The 21,273-nt window shown below is 32.1% G+C and overlaps 1 protein-coding gene across 1 annotated transcript; it reads left to right on the top strand.

The window, feature by feature from the left end:
* The first annotated feature begins 6,785 nt into the window (after positions 1-6,785).
* LOC134680936 (kinase D-interacting substrate of 220 kDa B-like) lies at positions 6,786-16,190 on the top strand. The gene is made up of 5 exons (XM_063540250.1): positions 6,786-6,892; positions 9,298-9,527; positions 11,490-11,725; positions 13,707-13,782; positions 15,285-16,190. The coding sequence occupies exons 1-5, from the start codon at positions 6,825-6,827 to the stop codon at positions 15,962-15,964; spliced, it is 1,290 nt and encodes a 429-aa protein (XP_063396320.1). The 5' UTR covers positions 6,786-6,824; the 3' UTR covers positions 15,965-16,190.
* Positions 16,191-21,273: the final 5,083 nt, after the last annotated feature.

Below are 21,273 nucleotides of genomic sequence, written 5' to 3' on the forward strand. Positions count from 1 at the left end.
TTTACTTTTCTACATTGGCTAGAGGTATAGAGGGGGGTTTGAGATCTCACAAACACGTTTAACCCCGTCGCATTTTTGCGCCTGTCCCAAGTCAGGAGCCTCTGGCCTTAGTTAGTCTTGTATTATTTCAATTTTAGTTTCTTGTGTACAATTTGGAAATTAGTATGGCGTTCATTATCACTGCACTAGTATGTATTTGTTTAAGGGCCAGCTGAAGGACGCCTCCGGGTGCGGGAATTTCTCGCTACATTGAAGACCTGCTGGTGACCTTTTGCTGTTGTTTTTTCTATGGTCGGGTTGTTGTCTCCTTGAAACATTCCCCATTTCCATTCTCAATTTTATAATTAATTGGCTAATTGTTTCCCTATTTTGAAAATTTGTTTTTCACTGATCAATCCCAATTTCATTTATAACAGCCTGTTTAAATGGGGCATACAATTTTCCACGGACCCCTTCCAGAGATGGACATCTAGTTAGGAAATGTTAAAAGTAAAATCACAAAAATACTGAACTTAGAGGAAAATCAATTCGGAAAATCCATTATCACATGGCAAAATCAAATAGCAAAACGAATCAAAAACGAATGTACAAGAACTGTCATATTCCTGACTTGGTACAGGCATTTTCAAATATAGAAAATGGTGGATTAAACCTGGTTCTATAGCGCTAACCCTCAAAAGGTTTTCTTCCTCAAGTTTGCAAAGCGGGCAAATTGGGTCTGTACTACCTATATTAAATTAAGCTTTGATTGCTTGTTAAAGGTAGGTCCCAGTTAGTATTCTAGCTTTTGTTATGGCTTTCTGTGTATCCCCCGGAATTTCTGTTGCTGTTTTCCAGACTGGATGTATTTCTCCTATATGGATAATGTCAGTATAGAGCCTAGTCAGGATTGATTTTTCTCTACTTAAAGATCTAAATATATTCCTTCAAAATGTATTAATAGCGTGTCTGACAGATTGTTTCCATTTAATTTTTGTTGGAAGAGTTATTAGTAGTTCAGCAATGCTTGGTAGTCTATATTGAAGCAGGGCATTTTCTGTTCTGTGTAGAAAAGTTCAATTGCAAATTTCTAGCCGGTACTGGCGCAACACGATGTCCCTTAGATTTAGATTTTCAGACGCTAGGATTAAATGCAGAAGGCTTAATTGTCTTTTGAGAAGATCGGTCTCTATAGGGAGGGCACCTAGTAGTGAGAATACCGCAACCGAGGCTCTTCTTGTTGGTAGAGCCTGAATATTTTTAAAGAAGGATAAATGGAAATCATCCAAGTCGTTGATTTGGCTGTTTTTAAGTAAGAGGTAAAACGGGGTAATATGTAGTTTCTATAAATACTATAGGAAGTCCTTGAATTCAAGCCATTTGTTCCATGTACACTTGTTGACATAAGTGAATAGGTTGTTCTTCGGGCTAACCTAATGCGGTCTTTCACATTCATTATATTTTCATTTTTTTATGATCATATTATACCTAGATACGAAGCCTTATCTGTCTCTAAAACAGACCCATCCCCAAGAGACCCGGAGCATATGAATGATTTCCTAGAGCTTGTGGAATTTTCATTTAGTTTAATGAGACCACTCTTTTAAGGGTGGATATTGCATTGATGTTCTTTCGAATATGAGTCTACTGCAGAGTATGATGTCGTCTGCTCACGTAGGACACCATGCATAATTAGTGCCTAGATATAAAACAATATTTGCATCTTCTAACTGTCTTAAAAGGTCTTTGAACAATATAAATTTTATAAAGATGCGTGGACAGAATACCATCTTGACGGACTCCCTGTTGAACTTGAAAGCTATTGCTGTATTGGCCTTTCCAATTAACCCTTGAAGTAAGGTCGTTGTACATTTCGTATATATAGTTTCCCCAAGTTTCAGGAGGAATATCTTTTTGTGGGGGGGGGGGGGGAGACCAGAGGTAAAATTAACTTGTTGAGAAGATACATTCGAGATTGGATCTTTAATTTTTTCCAGAAGTGCATGTTCAAATAGTTTTCCTAGAACAGATGAAACCGTTATACCACAATAGCTATCCATTATTTTGCCGTCTTTTCCTTTTTTACAAACTGGTGTTATTATGCCAGATTTAAAATATTCTGGGGGTTTTCTGTCAGGTAATATTTGGTTAAAAAGATTCTGTCTATATGGGATGATTACTTTATCAGCCAATTTAAATGCTCTGCAAAAAGGCCATATTCATCTCCAGCTTTTCCCGAATTCAGATTGTTAAAAGATTGAATTATTTCTTCCTCTGTAAAATTAATTTTAGTTTCGATATTATTTTCTGAGAGTTCCTTTATTATATTACAGCGGAGCTGGCACAGTATTAACATTGGAAATATTCCTCATTAAAATGTGTATCATCTTTTGGCGTGGCTAGATTTTTATAATACTTTGCCAGTACTTCTCTTTGTTCATCTGGTCAAGTAATGTATTTCTTCATGACGAATGACTTGACTTGCAAAATATTTGTTATTGTCTAAATTTCTTTTTATAAGTTGGAAGAAGGTTTTTGATGAGGGCTTCTGTTCTAATTGACTATAATTTTTTTCCTGTCCATAGCCTTTTCCTTCCATATTATTTTCCTGGCATTATATTTAGCTTCCTGAAGTTGTTTAAAGGAGTCATCTGAGCCTCTTTTCGACCACCATATCATTTGTTTTGTTTACTGATATTTAGAAAAAACTTAGGTTTTGGCTGAGACTTTCAGTTTGAGGCAATACAACTTAATGATCCTTGACGGTGTAGCAAATTCTGCTTTTTTTTAGACAGTATATTAAATTTCCAACTAGTTCGGTAGAGGTTAAATTCGGAGATTGGATTTCTTGAAGAGTTTCTTTTACTTTTTCTTGATTCTTATTTTATTCTGCCCTATTCCATTCAATTTAAAACTTTTTCCCTGAGATTGAACTTTTTTTTTTATAAAGATTGTATTTTTGCTACCAGAACGCTAAATAAAATCGATATTTTTCAAAAAAATATTACCAAGTAACTGTATAAGCGATTTTTATAAAATAGATACCAAAAGATGTAAAAATGTTTGAAGTTTTATTGTTTATTCAGTCATTATTTTCTTGAGTTTCGATTTCATCATCTGATGAGTTAAACACAAATGCAAATTTTTACGATTTTAATTTGGTTAGAATAATAGCAAACGTTTCAAGAAATATTTTTCTTTGTGTTCATCTCGTCAGAAAATTAAGATGAGCATGACTAATATTATATCCAAATAAACAATAAAACAACAGACATTTCTAAATCTTTTGGTGTTTATATTAATTTATTAAAATCGCTCAAAGACATACAGTTATTTCGTAATAATTCGTAATAATTTTTTGAAAAATATGAATTTTAGTTGAAATGATAGGACATTTTTTGACTTGGAACTCACTTTTGCCCAATGACTGTATAAACAAACATAAGTACAGAGCCTCGTCATATTTGAGAAAGAAAGAAACAAACAAACAAAGGCATATAGGCAAAACATTTGAGCAATAATAAAAGACATGTGCAAGAATACAGAAATTTTCAGAGAACATTAACACAATGACGGGATGTATATACGTACAGAGCCATGTCATATGTAACAGAGAAAGACAATAATTAAGGCATATAGACAAAGCACATAGGCAAACCGAAAGACAAGAATACAAAAATTATGATCATAGAACAATAATAAAACCGGGATCTATAAGTACAGAGCCACGTCAAATGGATACCACTACAAACAGACTAGACAGAAAAAATAATTTTAGTAAAGACAAAAATACTATAACACGTTATTTAAAAAATGATCACAACGTCCACCCATAGAATCTATATGCTTCTAGAACATCGTTTATTATATGTGGAGTTGATCAGTAAGGGGACGACCATTTGATATTCTGAGGGGGGGGGGGGGGACAGGAGCATTTTGAAAATGAATAACTCGGCCTTGATAATCACAAAAATAAATGGTTTGTTCTGTGGTAGTTTGAAAATAAATTACCTGTCTTGCAATGTATTGAAAATAAATAAACCAGCAGGTTTAATCGAAAGTATGAGATGGCACCATATTTTTCAAAAAATCATATTTTTTCAAAAAGTCTGACACTGAATCTATACATTATGCTTTGAGACCAAAATATTGTCAAAAAATTATTAAAACAGAACTTGTATTTTCAGATTGGTCTTGGAAACACCCAGAAAGCATGATTTTGTATCATTTGATCTATAGCTCTAAGCTTCTTGGTTCCAAAACCCTTAGAAAAAAAAACATGTTTGCCAATACCTTTGAAAGACCCTAGTTACAACATGCAGGCTATACATGTATATGTAGTTCGGAATATTGAAATTCATTTCTGCAGAGGCGGAGGATTCCTTCTGATTAATTGGTACATAATGACTTGACTATACATTGTGTACATGTAATATTTATAATAAACAAATCATTTAAAAATTGTATGTTTTCGAATTATAAATATAGTTTCGAAAATGAATAATCAGTCCCTTCCTTTAATGAAAATGAAAAATCTCGCTTCAATAGTGCAGAAAAAAGAAAATCTGTCCTCTTAGTTTACAAAAATAAATAAGCGTGTTTTCATTGCTTTCTTACAAAATAAGCTTATTGTTTGTGTCATATAAGTATGTAAGATTATCACAGGGATATAAAGTCCTTGGTACATATGTATATAATCAGAATCTTCCATAGATTTGATATCCAGGAGTTAAACTGGTTAAATATAATTTCTTCTCGGTGTATCTGCATTTATTTTCAATAAAATATTGCAAAAGGGAGTAAAGAAATCACATAGTTGTCTAAAATTAGGCCGAAATTAAAATTCTAAACCATTAGAATGTAATAATACCTTTTCGAAAACTGTTTACTTATATCTATCAAATTTTTAATAACAATCAAATGTCTTTCGTCTCATAATTTTTGTAAAATTGCATCAAAAAGTTCATGTGAAGAACAAATAGTGTCCGTAAAAATTACAATTATTTTATGGACAAATGATTGATTTCTTTGTGTATATTTAATGAGTAAGTATAAAACAGGAGGTTGGTATGATTGCCAAAAAGACAAATCTTTACAAAATGACACAGAAATTAACAACTGTAGGTCACCATACGACCTTCAACAATGAGCAAACCCATACCGCATAGTCAGATATAAAAGGCCCCGAAATGACAAATGTAAAACATCTAAAATGAGAAGTCTAACGGCATATTTTAAGTACAAAAAAATTAACCAAATTCAAATATATAACACATGAACAAACTACAACCACTGAATAACAGGCTCCTGACTTAGAACAGACACATACATGTACATACAGAATGTGGCGGGGTTAAACATGTTGGCGAGATCCCAACCCTTCCCGTTACCTGGGAAAGGGTTGCAACAGTGCAATTTAAACATATAAAACGAACTATATTAATCATTAAAAAACGGTTTAACTCATCAGATGGATGCAATTTGAAATACACATAACAAAATAACTGAGTACGTGGACAGGTATTTGTATATCCCAACAACAAAAAGACACTTAAGTACAGATATAGGAGAACTCGCAATAACTGACAGCAAGTTCTAAGCAAATAACATCTAATAAGAAATAATGCATCTAAGACTAAATTATCAACCAGTACACATCATATGGATTTAGTATAAGGGCGTCATAAACAATCAGAGAAAAACATGTGCATTTTTCAACAGATTGTTATCGTTTGTTCTTTTATGTAGTGTTCTTACACTACTGTATCAGGTTATGATAGGGTTGAGTGTTTACAAACATGTTAAATCCCATCCTATTCTGTATATGGCTGTCCAAAGTCAGGTATTTTTTTCATTGTTTAGGGCCGTACGTTGTCCTTTAATTGCTTTAATCCACTTCATTTGAGCTTTAGAGAACATCTGTTTCCATGGCAATGATACTATATCTTCTAGTTTTATATTTTTAATGAAAATAACAGTTTATGAATTCTGTTTCCTTTTTTTTAAATTTGTAACTCCATGAGGAACGCTCAGACTAAAACATTTGAAATCCAGGGAATTTATAGATACGTAAAAGGTACTAGGTCAAAATGACACAGAAATTAACAACTGTAGGTCACCATACGGCCCTCAACAATGAGCAAACCCATACCGCATAGTCAGATATAAAATGCCCCGAAAATACAAATGTAAAACAATTCAAATGAGAAAACTAACGGTATATTTTAAGTACAAAAAAAATGAACCAAATTCAAATATATAACAAAAACAAACTACAACCACTGAATTACAGGCTCCTGACGTAGTTCATAATATTTTTACATATTTATTATTCATGTTATTGTAAATGCAATATTTTGATTCAGAGAAATCCATGGAGTGTACCAAATAAGACAACAGTAGTATAACGCTGTTCGAAATTCATAAATCGATTGAGAAAAAACAAATATGTGTAACAAACTGACGGAAACACATATAAGAGGAGAACAACGACGCAACAAAAACACTAAAATGCAACACACACAGAAACGAACCATAAGATAACAAAAGCAATTTTCCTGACTGAAATATTCCATTTGATTTATGCAATACACAAATGTATTTTGATGATATGTTCTATCAGTAAACATTAATTTTGTATAGTGACATCTCTTTTTATTTCTTTTTCGATTTTTTTCGAGCTGTAAATAATGTTAAATCAATACTTGATAAAACAAAATATATGAACCATTACGTAATAGGCTGCAATAGATATAATTTCAGTAAGATTTATAGCTTGTGTTACGTTTTAGAATAAATAAATAACCCGTGTATAACATGTATAAGGTCTGTATTTAATCGATTGTATGTTCCCAATCAGCCTTTTATTTCTAAAGTCGTATCAACGATTGTTGGTGGATTACTATTCCTCAAGGTAATTCTTTTGTTATACAGATCGATATTGTCAATTTTATTTCTATCAACCATAAAAATTAAAATAAAAAGTAATAAAATTAAAACTCGGATCCGAAGACAACATCCTAAGATTTCTCAAGTTCAATTTAACGTTACGTTCACTGTTTCATTTCTGTTATTTTATACTGCAGTTAATAAGTTCGTGACTTTCAAAAAAGTTTTTAAAAAAACCAATGTTAAAGAAATACAATCGTTATAAATCAAGTCAAAATCTATAGAACTGCAAACTTACTGATGATCCCCATACTGTACATTAATTGAAAGTAAACTGTAATCAATTTTAAGTCAAGGGTAAACTTTGATGGAAAAACACACATGTTCTATTATTGCTTTTTCATCTGCATAAATGTGTTACAACTCATCAATGTATCATCTATAAATCAACTTTACAAACATATACTGTTCATGCTTTTAGTAACAGAAGACTCATCAGTGACGCTCCGATCAAAATAGTTGTGAAGCCAAACAAGTACAAAGTTGAAGAGCATTGAGGACCCAAAATTCCCAAAAGTTGTGCAACATACGGCTAAGACAGCTGTGACTGAGTTTTCGGAAACATACATAGTTTGAAAACAAAGTATAATATGCAGAGTAATATCATTTAACTGGGTTATACTAAATTATTTTCACAGTTGATACGACATACCCATTGAAAGATTTATAACAGCATAAATATCTTAAAACATCTATCATAAAAATATATTTTAAAAATCAATAAAATAAATATGCTTCTCGTAAAAGATTTTATATGCTTTGCCATACAAAAGAATTTATTGCACAAATATAAGTTATTTGAGGCCATAAATGTGACATCTTATTAAAGGTAAATGATGTATTAGGTAATTCGTTTCTATGAGTGTTGTTGGAAATTATCTTTATATATAGATTAGGCAGATTGCGACAAAAAGCTGTTAAATGAAAGTATTACCAACTTGTGGTATTAAAACCAAAACGGACCTATATATCTAAGAAAGTTGCAACCTTAAATTAGAATAGTGCCACTGTTTGTGAAATTAGAAGAAAATTAATATCAAATATGAACTGACTAGACAACAAAAGCTTGAAAGAGAATCATATAATTATCGTTTGAAATAAAATTAATAAAATGATCTGTTTTCCAAATAACACAAGAGGAGGAAATTATGGAATGTATACCCAAAGCAAAACACCAGACTGGTACACTTCGATATTGAGTTACTGCGATAGCAAATTAACATAACCACCTTCAGCTCCTTGTATTTTCTTTTATGAATGAATTTGATTTCCTGAAATTATCATTAAGTTTAACATAAAGTGTGACTATATTCTATATTTTGCATAATAAGTAATTTAAAACACTGTGTGATTTTACCCCTTTCTCTTATTTTTTGGCGTTCTACTTACTTCCCTTTTTTACGATAACTTTTAATCAACATGTTCAACATATTCAATCAATTAGTCTTCACCTCAACTGGTATTTTTATCAATGAATTGCATATGTTTTTCTATTGTTGTCATCATTCTCATTCCCTTTTTACTTACTTAACATTATGGTGTAACTGCTTCCGAATTCTTGCTTGAGCAAAGTGTAAGTTCAAGACGCGCATAACCTAGGACACTGGTAGCATGAATGGTACAAATTTTACAGGATCATGTACGCATTTTGACAATACATGTCTTTTTAGTGATTCTCGCGGTCAAAATATTGGAAAATCTAAACCAATTTAAAAAAGCAAAAGCAAACGAAAACCAACAGACAATATATAGAGCCAACGCCAGAAAAGGAATCAGAGGTTGTCATGAGAAGGTACTATCTTTTACTTTAAATATTTCCAAAATACGTAAAACTTAAATAACACAATATCCGCATTGCTATTCCCGTATTAAAGAAGTACCATTCATAAAAGTGAGTTCAGTAATTAAGTTATATTAAACTCTAATTTTTTAGTAACCTGAAATAATTTCAGAAAAGTCTAAAACATCATTTTATTCAGATGATTTGTACTATATGACAAATTTAGTAAAAACTGACAATTTGTTGGAATATTAAAACTAAAAATTAATTTCTTTGAAAGAAAAATAGAAAAATGCGTAGTTAATCAAATACAAAAGTTATGTTCCGATTTTTCACATAATGGTAATATTTTTAATAATTAAAGTTTTTCATCCATAAATGCATCGATTACGTATATAAATAATGATTGAAAGCCGTACGGATTATGTATACTAAAGAAGTCAATTCATCGTGTTAATCGATGATACCACGAAGATATTTCCTAAAGTACATTCATCAAGTAAGCTTGCAACAAAAGGTGCTGGTATACAAATTCAACAATACAGATAATTGTTTTGTATAATCTATCCCTTTTACATTTTGTCTTACAGAATGCCATTATCTAAACATTTGACTTCCAAGGAGGAGAACAATTATTTGAAGCTAATGCATCTTTTGTATAAAGTATCACAGTCAGCTATTGAAAAGACTGTTGACCAAGCGTTATACCCAGATACACTAAAGACAGCGATCTCCAAATGCAAAATTTGGAATAAACTTTTATCACTAAAGAGGAACGGCAAGATCAGTGCAACACAATGGGCATCGCTTAATCTACCAAGTACGTTCAGATTTCAAATATGCATTTCACATATCATATTTTATGACATTTAGCTTACTTTAAATATGGCAGTGTGTAGTGAATATAAAAGTTTTAAATGGGTTATCGATCGTTGTTCTGAATGTGTAAATTCATTAATAACACTAGAATACAAACCAAGAAAAACAAACAGATAAAGACTTGCATAAATTCCTAACAAGATGAGACCATTTGCATCGATGTGGTAAGGTTCTCTTTTATAGACCGAGATGCGAATCAAGACAGGAAAAATACTGGCACGATGGGTAATAGTAAATTTTCAAATTATATTTTGTCTTTTAAAAATTTGAGCATGATTTTGGCTTCAGACATTAAAAAAAAACTAACAACGTTAAATAAGGATGCAACGAAAACGGACCGAAACCTCAATATAATAAACCCTACAAATATATATGTTGGGGAGTAAACATATTCATCATTGTGATAATACTTACCAGCGTATAAGTTAATAAAACAAATACATCTTTTCGCGAAATACATAATTTAAGGCATTTAACTTGCATTTGTATCGACGAACCATATTTTTGTAGATAACATATTGTTCATTGACACCCTATCAGAAATAGTTATACACCGAGGGAAAGGTATGTCTGGATAAGAAACCCCGTCGGCCGGAGGCCGTAGGGGTTTCTTATCCAGACATGCCGTATCCCTAGGTGTATAACTAACTTACACCCCATTCTAAACTCTATATTGTTAACATTGATTATCAAATGAAAAAAAAAAAACCATAGCATATATTTTATTGACAATATCAAACCATGATTTATAAGATTTTTTTGTTATTACATGAAAACCTACTAGTAACCTTTTTTGGTTATCTTCGTTCACACTTTGACAAGTGAGTATGTTTTACCAATGTCAAGGTTGTTTTGCATATTCCAAATAAATCCTTGGGTTGATATGGATCAGCAGGTCAAGGTTGACCGTATCGTGTATTCATATTAAAAACAAAAAATACGTCATGCTCCTTGTATTCAGTTGTCAATATGGAAGGGTATGTGACGGACGACATTTCTTAGCAAGCGTTGGATTTGGTAGATGAGATTTATTTAAAAGATAAAGGCAATATTATAACCCAAAGTACTTACCTGTATCAGTTGAATAAAGGTAATCATATTTATTATTAACTATATTTTCTATCTTACGGTTTTATGGGAAAAAAAAGCCCCCCCCTCTTCTCGAGAATGAATAAACATTCATATTCGGACCTACAAAGGGATAAGTGTGTCTGCAATAGAAACCCGACTTCAAGGCACGCTCAGCATACAAAGATACAGATTTAATATTTCGTAACTCTCTCTTTTGCAGAAGAGGGGCTGATCCAGCTGGGGTTCCCAACTCAAAAGAAAGGGGCCGGGGTTCAAAAAAGTCAAATACACTGATCTTTTAAATCTGGTCCAACCCGCGGAACCCCTACCCCGGAACGGTCACTGAATAACGGGGGGGGGGGTGTTGGTCGAGAGTCAGAATCCCCCCTTTTTTTTTATAATAGAAACATATGACTGGGATAAAAAAAATACTTTCAGCAAAGAAGTAATTGAAGGATTTTTTTTATTTGAACAAAATGCTTAATTTTTTTTCGCTATTTGAATTTCCTTAAATGTTTTTTTTTGATATCTTGAAACAATTTGTAGTGAACACTGTAGGTAATTTCTTGTGTTCATGCTATTTAAAGAATAATCAATTTCTATTGTTACGAATAACAATGGACTTTGTTTGCGGGATGTAGAAGCAGGGGTTTCCAGAAACCCCGCTTGTCACAGCCTGTTGTCAAAATCCATTGTTATTCGTAACAATAGATCTATTCAATTTACACGTGTTTCAAAAATAGAAACTATGAAGTATAACAATAGAGCTGGGGTGTAAGGTTATAGACCTATTTCTGTGTTTGACTAATAAATGTAAATATCTTGTTTGAAGGTGGATTAGAACTACAGTCCTCTAACCTAGATATGACCCTTTTGATATTCCTACTAAACAACATAACCAACATCAAAGTCGATAGCATGACATCACTAGCTAACTATAACATTGACTTCAGCAAAGGAACGGCTGTATCTACCATAAAGTTTTACAGAAACAAGTTGGTTCATATAGATAATTACTCCTCTATATCAGATCAAACATTCAACGAAATATTTGAAGCATTGACAAAGGTTGGTATATTCTGAGTAGAATTATTTCCAATTAATCTTATTCTAGATAACCGCCTGGCTATATTTTTGGTGAAACTTTCCCTAAAGTGAAAAGAGGAGGAAAACTAAAAAACATATTGAACCTTTCAAGTAGACAAAAGAGAGAATCGAAAGTATCTTCATGTAGTTTATTTCACTATTTATTCATTCTAGAATTTTCAAATTTCCAATAAAGAAAATTTTCAATTCAAGAAAGACGCTGTCATTATCACCGAGACAATAATAGTGACACGAAAAACAATATCCTTAAACTTCACCACTACACATTAAGATTAAACAAGAATCCACCAAAAGCTGTGGTATTTCAAATTGGAAAGCAGTTTAACTTGTAGTACTCTTCATGAAGCTTTAATTCATGATCATATGTCACACATTTTCTACATCGCTAAAATCTTGATGGTCCAGATAAAACTTTTGTTAAACGTTTCTTCCTTCAAAGATTGTCGAATTCTATAGCACACAATGGTAGATGAATACGGTCTTGATTGACACCTGAAACTCCCAAAGAAGAATTATTCATTTGTGTAAATCAGTATGCTCTACATGTACTGTTATTGTCTAAAAATAATCATAACTTGTCATTTATCATTTAATTAAAAAAGAAGATAAAAAAAAATGCAAAAAGGAAACAGATTTTAAACGAGAAAACTCTTGCTACACCTTATTTATGTTTGAACAATAAACAAAAAGTGATTATAACAAGCAAACACTTTTAGCGAAAGTGCCTTATTTATTTCATTTATCTTTGACTTTTTTGTTTGTGTTTATCTATGTAAATTTATATAATCAGATATATAGCAGACTTGTTTGTACGAACGTAATCTATGTATTACTGGTAGATTATTAAGCCAGGGAATTCGTTACCCTAGCTTACTTAAAACCTTTACTAAATTTTTCCATAGATATAAAGATTTGGTGTGGAAGATTAGTTGTACATCCTCAGTTTTACGGAAATGTTGTTAACTGTGACCGAAAATTTAGAAACGATCCTGGTAAATTTGTCGATTCTTTAGATAAACTTATTCTAAAAGGTTACCAATTCAACACTGTAAGATCTTGAATATTGTTTTTATTGGTATACATATTGATTTTGTTATCAGTAAATTAAAAGCAAACTAAGTAGTACTTGCATTTTATAAACATATACACATTCACGGATCCAGAATCTGTCGATACCTGTATCTTGGCATGGCACAAGGTCATGTTTTACTCTGACTGTTTATGACGTCTTTAATTAACACTTAATCCATTGGAAGTTGAATGTGTACGGATTGATAATTTAGTCTGATATGCATGATTTTTTTATTAGTTATTGGTGGCTTTGAACTATCTGTCAGTTAACTGCGAGTATTCTCAGATCTGTACCTTGTGTCTTTTTGTTGTTGGAACTTGGAATGTACAAATACCCGTCCACGTCCACTTGTATATTTATCCATCTGAGTTAAACCTTTTTCAACTGATTTTTATGGTTCGTTCGTATGTTGTACTGTTATACCACTGTCCTATGTTAAGGGATGATTTGGATCTCGCTAACATGTTTCACCCCGCCACATTATGTGTGTATGTGCCTATCCCAAGTCAGGAGCCTGTAATTCAGTGGTTGTTGTTTGTTAATGTGTTTCATATTTGTTTTTCTTTCAATAATTGTACATAAATAAGGCCATTAGTATTTTTCGTTTGAATTGTTTTACCATATCATTTCGCGGCCTTTAAAAGCTGACAATGCAATATGGTCTTTGCTCATTGTTGAAGGCCGTACGGTGACATATAGTTGTTAATGTATGTGTTATTTTGGTTTCTTGATGAGAGTTGTTTCATTTGCAGTCATGCCGCATATTTTCTTTCATAATATATATTTATAGACTGATATGTGTATATATATAGTCTCTAGAGTATATTAGAACAAAAGGTTTGTCACGGAAAAGTTATGTTCTTCTTTCAGGCCATAATCAAACTAAATCCAGCACTTGGCATAGACTGTGAGTCAATAAAGCATGCAACATTAAGCTTTGATAAACGTAAGTTTTTGTAATGTTGTCCCAAGACAAAATGACATTCAATTGTTCGGAGAACCCATTAATTACAAAAAAATGATATGTGATAATGATTGTATGAGACAAACAGATGATAAACAATTGCAGAAGATTCGTAAAGTATAATTGCATATACATGTAGAATGGTAACACCTTTAATCAGAATAATCACAAATATTGAATGATAAAGCAATTTTATACTGTTACAAGTAAGGAGCTTACTTGAAAATGAAACTAGTAAAATAATGTTTAGTATGCATCTCTATATCCTCCATTTCAACCAATTTGTCAGACTAGTCCATTTACGGAGTAATTGTTCTCCAAATACTTCTCACTTACATGATTTTTAACAGTTTTTTTTCAATCTATTTTTGAAGCACGGCTGGTAGACGGACAAGCGTCTCCAGCAATAGCTAAAAAAAAGGTTTTCCCAATGCCTTTCTAATTATTATATCTGTTTAGGATGGAGAGTATTGAAGTTTAGTTCAAAATTGACATCATCACTGTTGTCTTTCTTTAGTCTTGGTCTTTCATTATTCGAAATAAAACACACAATTTAGTTTTTTTCTATTTAAAAAAATGCAATGAATGACTCTCAAGTTTGATCAGTTTACAATATGAATGGTAGGTTTTCATTTTATGTTATAATGTTGATTACTCTGTTGTGCATTACCAGTGCATTTGTCTCTGTTATTGTACAATCTCTCTTGACCACTGGTCATGAGAAAAAATGATCGATTGATACTATCACAAAGTTTTCTCAATGCCTTTTCTCAATTATAATATCTGTTAAGGGTAGACAGTATTAAAGTTGAGTTCAAAATTGAAATTTATCAGTTGCCTTTATTTTTGGTCCTTCAAGAAGTCCCTCTGGTATGTTTCGTCCGTCTTTTCAATATTGTCACTTCAATATTATCAAAATTCGGATCTACCATTCCCTTAAATCGTTAATTATTATTTTATAATATTGAAGTGTCACGAGGGAAATTACCAGTCGGCAAAAGCGTTGATATGACAAGGATTACAGTAAATGGTGTGGACTATCTTTGATTAACACCACTTCATGTAGCATCATCATTGCATTTGGTTCTTGCCTTCAATGATGATGCTAGTATTGAAAGAAATCTTGGTTTCTTCATTGATTCAGATAATGTTATCCCTGAACATTTTAAATTTACCATACTGTCATCACAACAAGTATTACAAACAAACGAAGGGACAATCAAACTGCCACATCATTCACAAAATAGATTTTAAAATGAAAACGTCCAAAATGTAGATTTCGACAAGTGGACCTAAAAAGAAAGCACGAAGACGCTTTAACCAATGATGAAGTTTCTCTTACCATATCCCATTAGACCTTTGAACTCGAACAGAATAACTAATGACTGAAGTGAACAGTAGATCCGAATTTTGATAATATACAAGGAAGGTGCACAAATGTAACCAATACTATTATATATCTATTATTTATTTACATCTTACAGACGTTGGAATCCTAACAGCACTGCATGCTATGTGTCACGATGGAAATTACGAGTCGGCAAAAGCGTTGATTCGACAAGGATTACCAATAAATGGGGTGGACTATCTTGGCTTAACACCACTTCATGTAGCATCACACGAAGGTCATACAAATATAGTTGAACTTTTACTTAACCATGGCGCAAAAGCTGTAGTAAACAATGGAACCTTTTCTGGCTCTAGGCCATTACATTTTGCTTCACATGAAAATCATATAGATATTGTGAAAATTCTACTTGATAATGGCGCACATGTCAACGACAGCAATAAAAATGGTTCCACGCCCCTTCATTTGGCAAGTTATAATAATCTTACAGAAATAGCAGAATTTCTTATAAAGAACGGTGCAGACATAAACAGAGGTAAATCAGATAAGCGGACCCCGTTACATGTCGGTTGTCGAGCTGGTAACCAGGAAATTGTAAGCTTATTGTGTAGATATAAGGCATTGGTAGATCAACCAGATAAACATGGGCAAGTACCATTGTTTTATGCAGAGGAAAATGGATACAGAGAAATTATTCTAATTTTACGGTCAATAAATCAATCTGGTAGCAATGATCAGAATGTATCATATATTTGGTTGTTTTTGTCATTCGTAGTGATAATGTTTGGTGTTCGAATATATCTTAACAATATCTAGTTGCTTTGAAGAGATAATATTCTTCATAACAATTTCCAGTTCACACACTTGACAGTAGTGTGATGGTGTACATTGTAACGTTGTCAAAGAGTTAATTGGAACTATAAAAACTAATACTTTGATATGCATTAGCCTTAAGATGTATTGAATTTTCCACCAAAGCTTGTGAGACTGTATTGACTAGCAGATCTAGATACTTTGTTTCTACAAAAGTGTGGAATGTTTCACATGCACAGATATGATAATAACATAATTGTTGTGATTTTATGAATTATTTGAATTAAAGTTAAAAAAAAAATATACTTTCATGTTCGAATTTTATATGAAAACAAATTCTGCAATGCAAGCGAAACTGAAAAAGTTATTGAAAATATTAGAAAAACAACGACAACTCATTTATTTACAGTGAAAATCGAGAAAAAAAGTTTTATATAATACAATTGACATCTAAGCTTTCTAGCAAAAATAAACGTCTCATTGCAATTACATATTTTTTTGCACATTTACCCTTTTGTTTTTGTATTCATCAAAGTTATCGAGTTCAGTCTATCACAACCACAATTGTTGGCTCAAGGTTAAAGAAATGTGACCTCTTGGACTACACCATTGAACAATATATATTATGATGATTGGAATGTTTGTTTTAGGGGTTAGTCAAATACGAAATTGGGTTGAAAATACGATGCATCGAGTTAGAAGAATACCAGGAATTTTGCATTGATTAATTCCTTCGAACCAATTTGTTAGGGGTTTATCCATAGACAAAGACAAAATAAAAATATTTAGCATTCCCTCTTATATTTTCTCTCCGCCAATTATTACAGTCTAAATTTCCATATTTCGATAGAATCTTCTATTTAGAATCATATTAAATTTGTTTTGTCCCGAATTTAACAAACATTCATTGAAAAATATGTGTATTTTTACAAAGGAAGTAAAGACTATACATATTTTATTAGATGGTGAAAATGAAAGTAAATAATCTTATCGACCGTTTTTCGCCATGAAGTTCAGCTAGGACCTATGAAATTATTTCTAATATATGTTAATCATGGAGAGAAAGCAGTGAGTTCCATTAATTGACTCAAAACATAAATCAAATCTACGTGAGTTTTTCATTAGTAAATCATAGTCAAAAAGCCTCTGTGATAATAGTATTTATGTTTTTTTTCTGGAGATTTGAATTCATGCAATTCTAAACAAACATACGGAAATACATTTTTTTTAGAATGTTAATATAACGGCTAGTAAAAGAATTATTCTTCAAGTAGATGTCTCATAATAAACATTTGAATAACACAAAGTATTTAACATTTTTTTTTAAATGTTGTTGTAACGCTGTTTTAAATAAATAATTTAAATCAATACTTACTAGAGCATTAAAAGTTTATTTGTGTTGTATTTATAAAAAAATGTGTGACCTACTTTTTCATTATCTGCAATAAAGATACGATTTCCGTAAATTCATAGTTTGTGTTGTGCACAGAAAGGATTCTTTACAAACGATTGACTGTTCTGGTCCGAGAACACAATTATTTCGTAGTGCATTTCTTTTAGAACATAAATGAAAATAAAAAATATCCCACCTGCGCTTTCTCAAAGAAACTTTTACAGTGTCTTGTACTACTTTTGGGACAAATTATATCAAAATAATAGAAAACTTCATCGGCTCTAACTCAAAATAGGGACAATTGTATGTTTAGGGCGTCTTAAAATCTTTTGACAGCTTCCGAAGTGCTAATTTTCAACCTTTTTCAGCTGGACCAAATCACTACTTTCCTTTAAAATTCTGGACCCAAATTTTTTTTTTAATTGTAATTTCAACCCCCTACTTGCAATTTGAGGCATTAAACATGGAGAAATAAATTTGGAAGGGTATAAAAATTAATGGCAAGTAGCCCACTGTCAGCACTATGGACTATATTTGTGAACAACGAAAAAAATAATTCTTGTTGCACGGGGCAATGATTGTAGATTGATATTCCCGAAATCATTTTGTTGTGTGTTCTGAATCAAAGGTGAGTACAGCATGTAGACTTTAAACACCAGATTTTAAAATATATCTCTCCATATGACTAGATCCTTGCATTCTTTGCACTGGAAGTTCATCATGCGACTGTCAACAATAGGGAAATATTTATGTCTTTGAAAAAGAAACAGACAAATCCTAGACAAACTGTGCAGCAAACATAAGAAATGAGCTGAAATTTCTATAGTATATTAAAAAGGCAGCAATGATGACACTAATTAAAATGTGTTGGTGTTAATAAACTCATCATAGTAAGCAGGATTAAACTTTTGTATGAAAGAATTTAAAGAAAAACGAGTAAAGCACAATTTTCGCACAATTTAAAGAGCTTTTAGGGAGTTTAACATTTTTAACTGGTCAACAGAGTAGTGTAATTTGTTCCCAATATTTTCCTTAAAATCGAAGTTAGTGAATTTAGCTCTTTTGAGGTTTAAATTGTACTGAAGCCGATAAGGGCCATTCAAAAAAAATATTTTATGTCGTAATTTCGACATAACATGTCGTTATTACGACATCGCTATGTCGTAATTTCGACATAACATGTCGTTATAACGACATCGCTATGTCGTAATTTCGACATATCATGTCGTAATAACGACATCACTATGTCGTTATAACGACATCGCTATGTCGTAATTTCGACATATCATGTCGTAATAACGACACCGCTATATATAAAAGAATATGTTTTATGATTGCCAAGAGACTAAAGGACACAGATAATATTAACAGCTATACGTCATCATAATGCCCCCAATAATTAGAAAAGCCCCCGCATAGTCAGCTATAAAAGAGGGAGGAAAGATATCAGAGGGAGAGTCCCCAAAATGCTGTGTTGCAGACAGTGTTATTATTCAATTATTAGCTCCCTTGGTAAAACTCCAAATTTCATATTTAATGCATTTTATTGTTAAATAATTTACATGAAGCTTAATAAGTATATATTTGTTAATTGCATAGCTTTTGCTATTTGAATTCATTGGTTAAAGATATTTATTTATATTGTAAAGTTTAATATTTGCATCGTCGCAAAATCTTTGGATACCTTCTTTGAATACCTTCAGTGAGAAACTTATATATTTTATAAAAAGCAGTTGAGGTTGTTAAATTAATGCTTGGTAAACAGCTGTACAGACAGAATAGGTAGATAATACCATGTGAATAAGCTAGCCTAACTTGCCAGCTAAGCATCCCATTTCCCTCAAAATAAGCGCATACTACTTGGCTTCTTGTAATAAAGATGAATTAAAGTAGCAAATGCTCTTATGCCTACAACACGTTACACTTAAAATGCGACGTCGAAGAGGGTCTTTGACTTCGATTAAATTTTTCAAGTTTTATTCGGTTTTTTATATTGTTGGTTGATTCTGGTTCTGTTCGTTTTGTGATGTCATTTTATCAAAAAATTACATCGAGTTGTGGAAATCGATATAATAATGTTTACCCTTTAAGTTATTTCAACTTAAAATGCAGTACTGTCGCAAGTTATGTGGGAAGGAAAGATGGGACGGAAGTACATGTATACGGTTTTCATATTTTTTTTTATCATAGGATGTTTAACTTTGAAGTTGCATATCATCTGTCATTGTAAAATTTCTATATCTTAATTCATCCCCTGGCCAATACAAAAATATCTGACACTCTGCAAGTAAATCGAACATTTTTACCCTTGGTTAAATTTGAACAGAATTGTATTTTCCCTGACACATAAGTTGTCGAAATACACCCCTTCAATTACTTGAACCTTGGCTTGAGAATTATTTCCCAAGTCATCTTCAGATTCAGGTATATACATTTTAAAATATAGTAATCTACTCCTGGGTCGTCCGCGAAAACGGCAAATGAAAATATAATTCCGGTTGTTTTTTTTATTTCGATGAAACTGTTTTCGTTGCTGTTTGGGATTCGTCTTTCAACTACCTCCATTTCATGCACAAGTTTATATTGAGGAAAAGTTCCGGCTTCGCTAGTACAGGAATTAATTTCATCACGAAATAGCAGGACAAATCGCGAAGTAAAACATTCCGTGAACTGGTATTAAGTGTTTTGATATTGGTGATTGCACCTAACTGAAGTGACGACTTTAAATGATAAAATTGAGAAACGAAATGGTGAATATGTCAAAGCGACAACCACCCGACCATAGAGCAGATAACAGCCGAAGGCAACCAATGGGTCTTCAATGTAGCGAGAATTCCCGCACCCGTAGGTGTCCTTCAGCTGGCCCCTAAAAATATGCATAATAGTACAGTGATAATTGACGTCATACTAAACTCCGAATTATACACAAGAAACTAAAATTTAAATTCATACAAGACTAACAAAGGCCAGAGGCTCCTGACTTGGGACAAACGCAAAATTGCGGCGGGGTTAAACATGTTTATGAGATCTCAACCCTCCCCCTATACCTCTAGCCAATGTAGAAAAGTAAAAGAATAACAATATTCAAATTTCAATTTATTTTATAAAATGGGATTTTTCCCCCATTTCCAAATTCTTTTAAATAAATCGTTAAAAGCTATACAAATAATAAAAATTGCAAAATTTAACCTGTGTCGAACCTATTTCCCCGGGCGGAGTCTTTAGCAACATACACTTTTTTTCCGGCAGCAATCATTAACATCTTTCTCCAAATTTCATAACAAGATTTGTTTTAATTATCATAAACATTTAATTGAAACTTTAGCACATTTAACGTCGGAAATTAGCGTCTTTAGGATTTTAGACGTTTTCAGACATTTGGAAAAATTGGCTACCGTTTTGTAATGTATGGAAGCATTTTATTCCTTTAAGACCCAAATATGTTGTTAATAAGGAAAGAATCTTGGCATCTTTTACTCTTCGTATATCTAATTTTTGTTTTGATCAATTATAAAAAAAATATGCCTTAACTGCTTTGAAAAATGAAATATCAACTTAGACAAAATGGCTACCGTTTTAAAAACGACTGTGTAGAGAAGATGCTATTGAATCAGCAATATTTGAACTCACATAAGGCAAATATTTGTACTTTTGTTAGGTATTATTATTGTCTTACTATTTTTATTCATTTTCTACTATAATATGCAGTCGAGTCAAATGGAATTTGGTAAAATAACGGCTTTAACGCCACAAAGAAGATCAGAGAATAAGAAATAGGATCACTATACATAAGAGTTAAAACAGTTTTTCATAAATGTAACGTTGGATGGGGACATCCGTTTTTTCCACATAGCTTCCTTTTTTTAATCCTCAAATATACTAGATATTACTTAGGAGATGATCAAGAGCTGTAAAAACA

This window comes from Mytilus trossulus, chromosome 8 (genome assembly GCF_036588685.1).
Source record: "Mytilus trossulus isolate FHL-02 chromosome 8, PNRI_Mtr1.1.1.hap1, whole genome shotgun sequence".
Lineage (NCBI taxonomy): Eukaryota > Metazoa > Mollusca > Bivalvia > Mytilida > Mytilidae > Mytilus > Mytilus trossulus.

Coding starts and splice junctions, on each gene's coding strand:
- LOC134680936 (XM_063540250.1), top strand. CDS start 6,825: ATGTTCCCAATCAGCCTTTTATTTCTAAAGTCGTATCAACGATTGTTG. Junction 6,893..9,297: donor GTGGATTACTATTCCTCAAG/GTAATTCTTTTG, acceptor TTTGTCTTACAG/AATGCCATTATCTAAACATT. Junction 11,726..13,706: donor TATTTGAAGCATTGACAAAG/GTTGGTATATTC, acceptor TTCTTCTTTCAG/GCCATAATCAAACTAAATCC.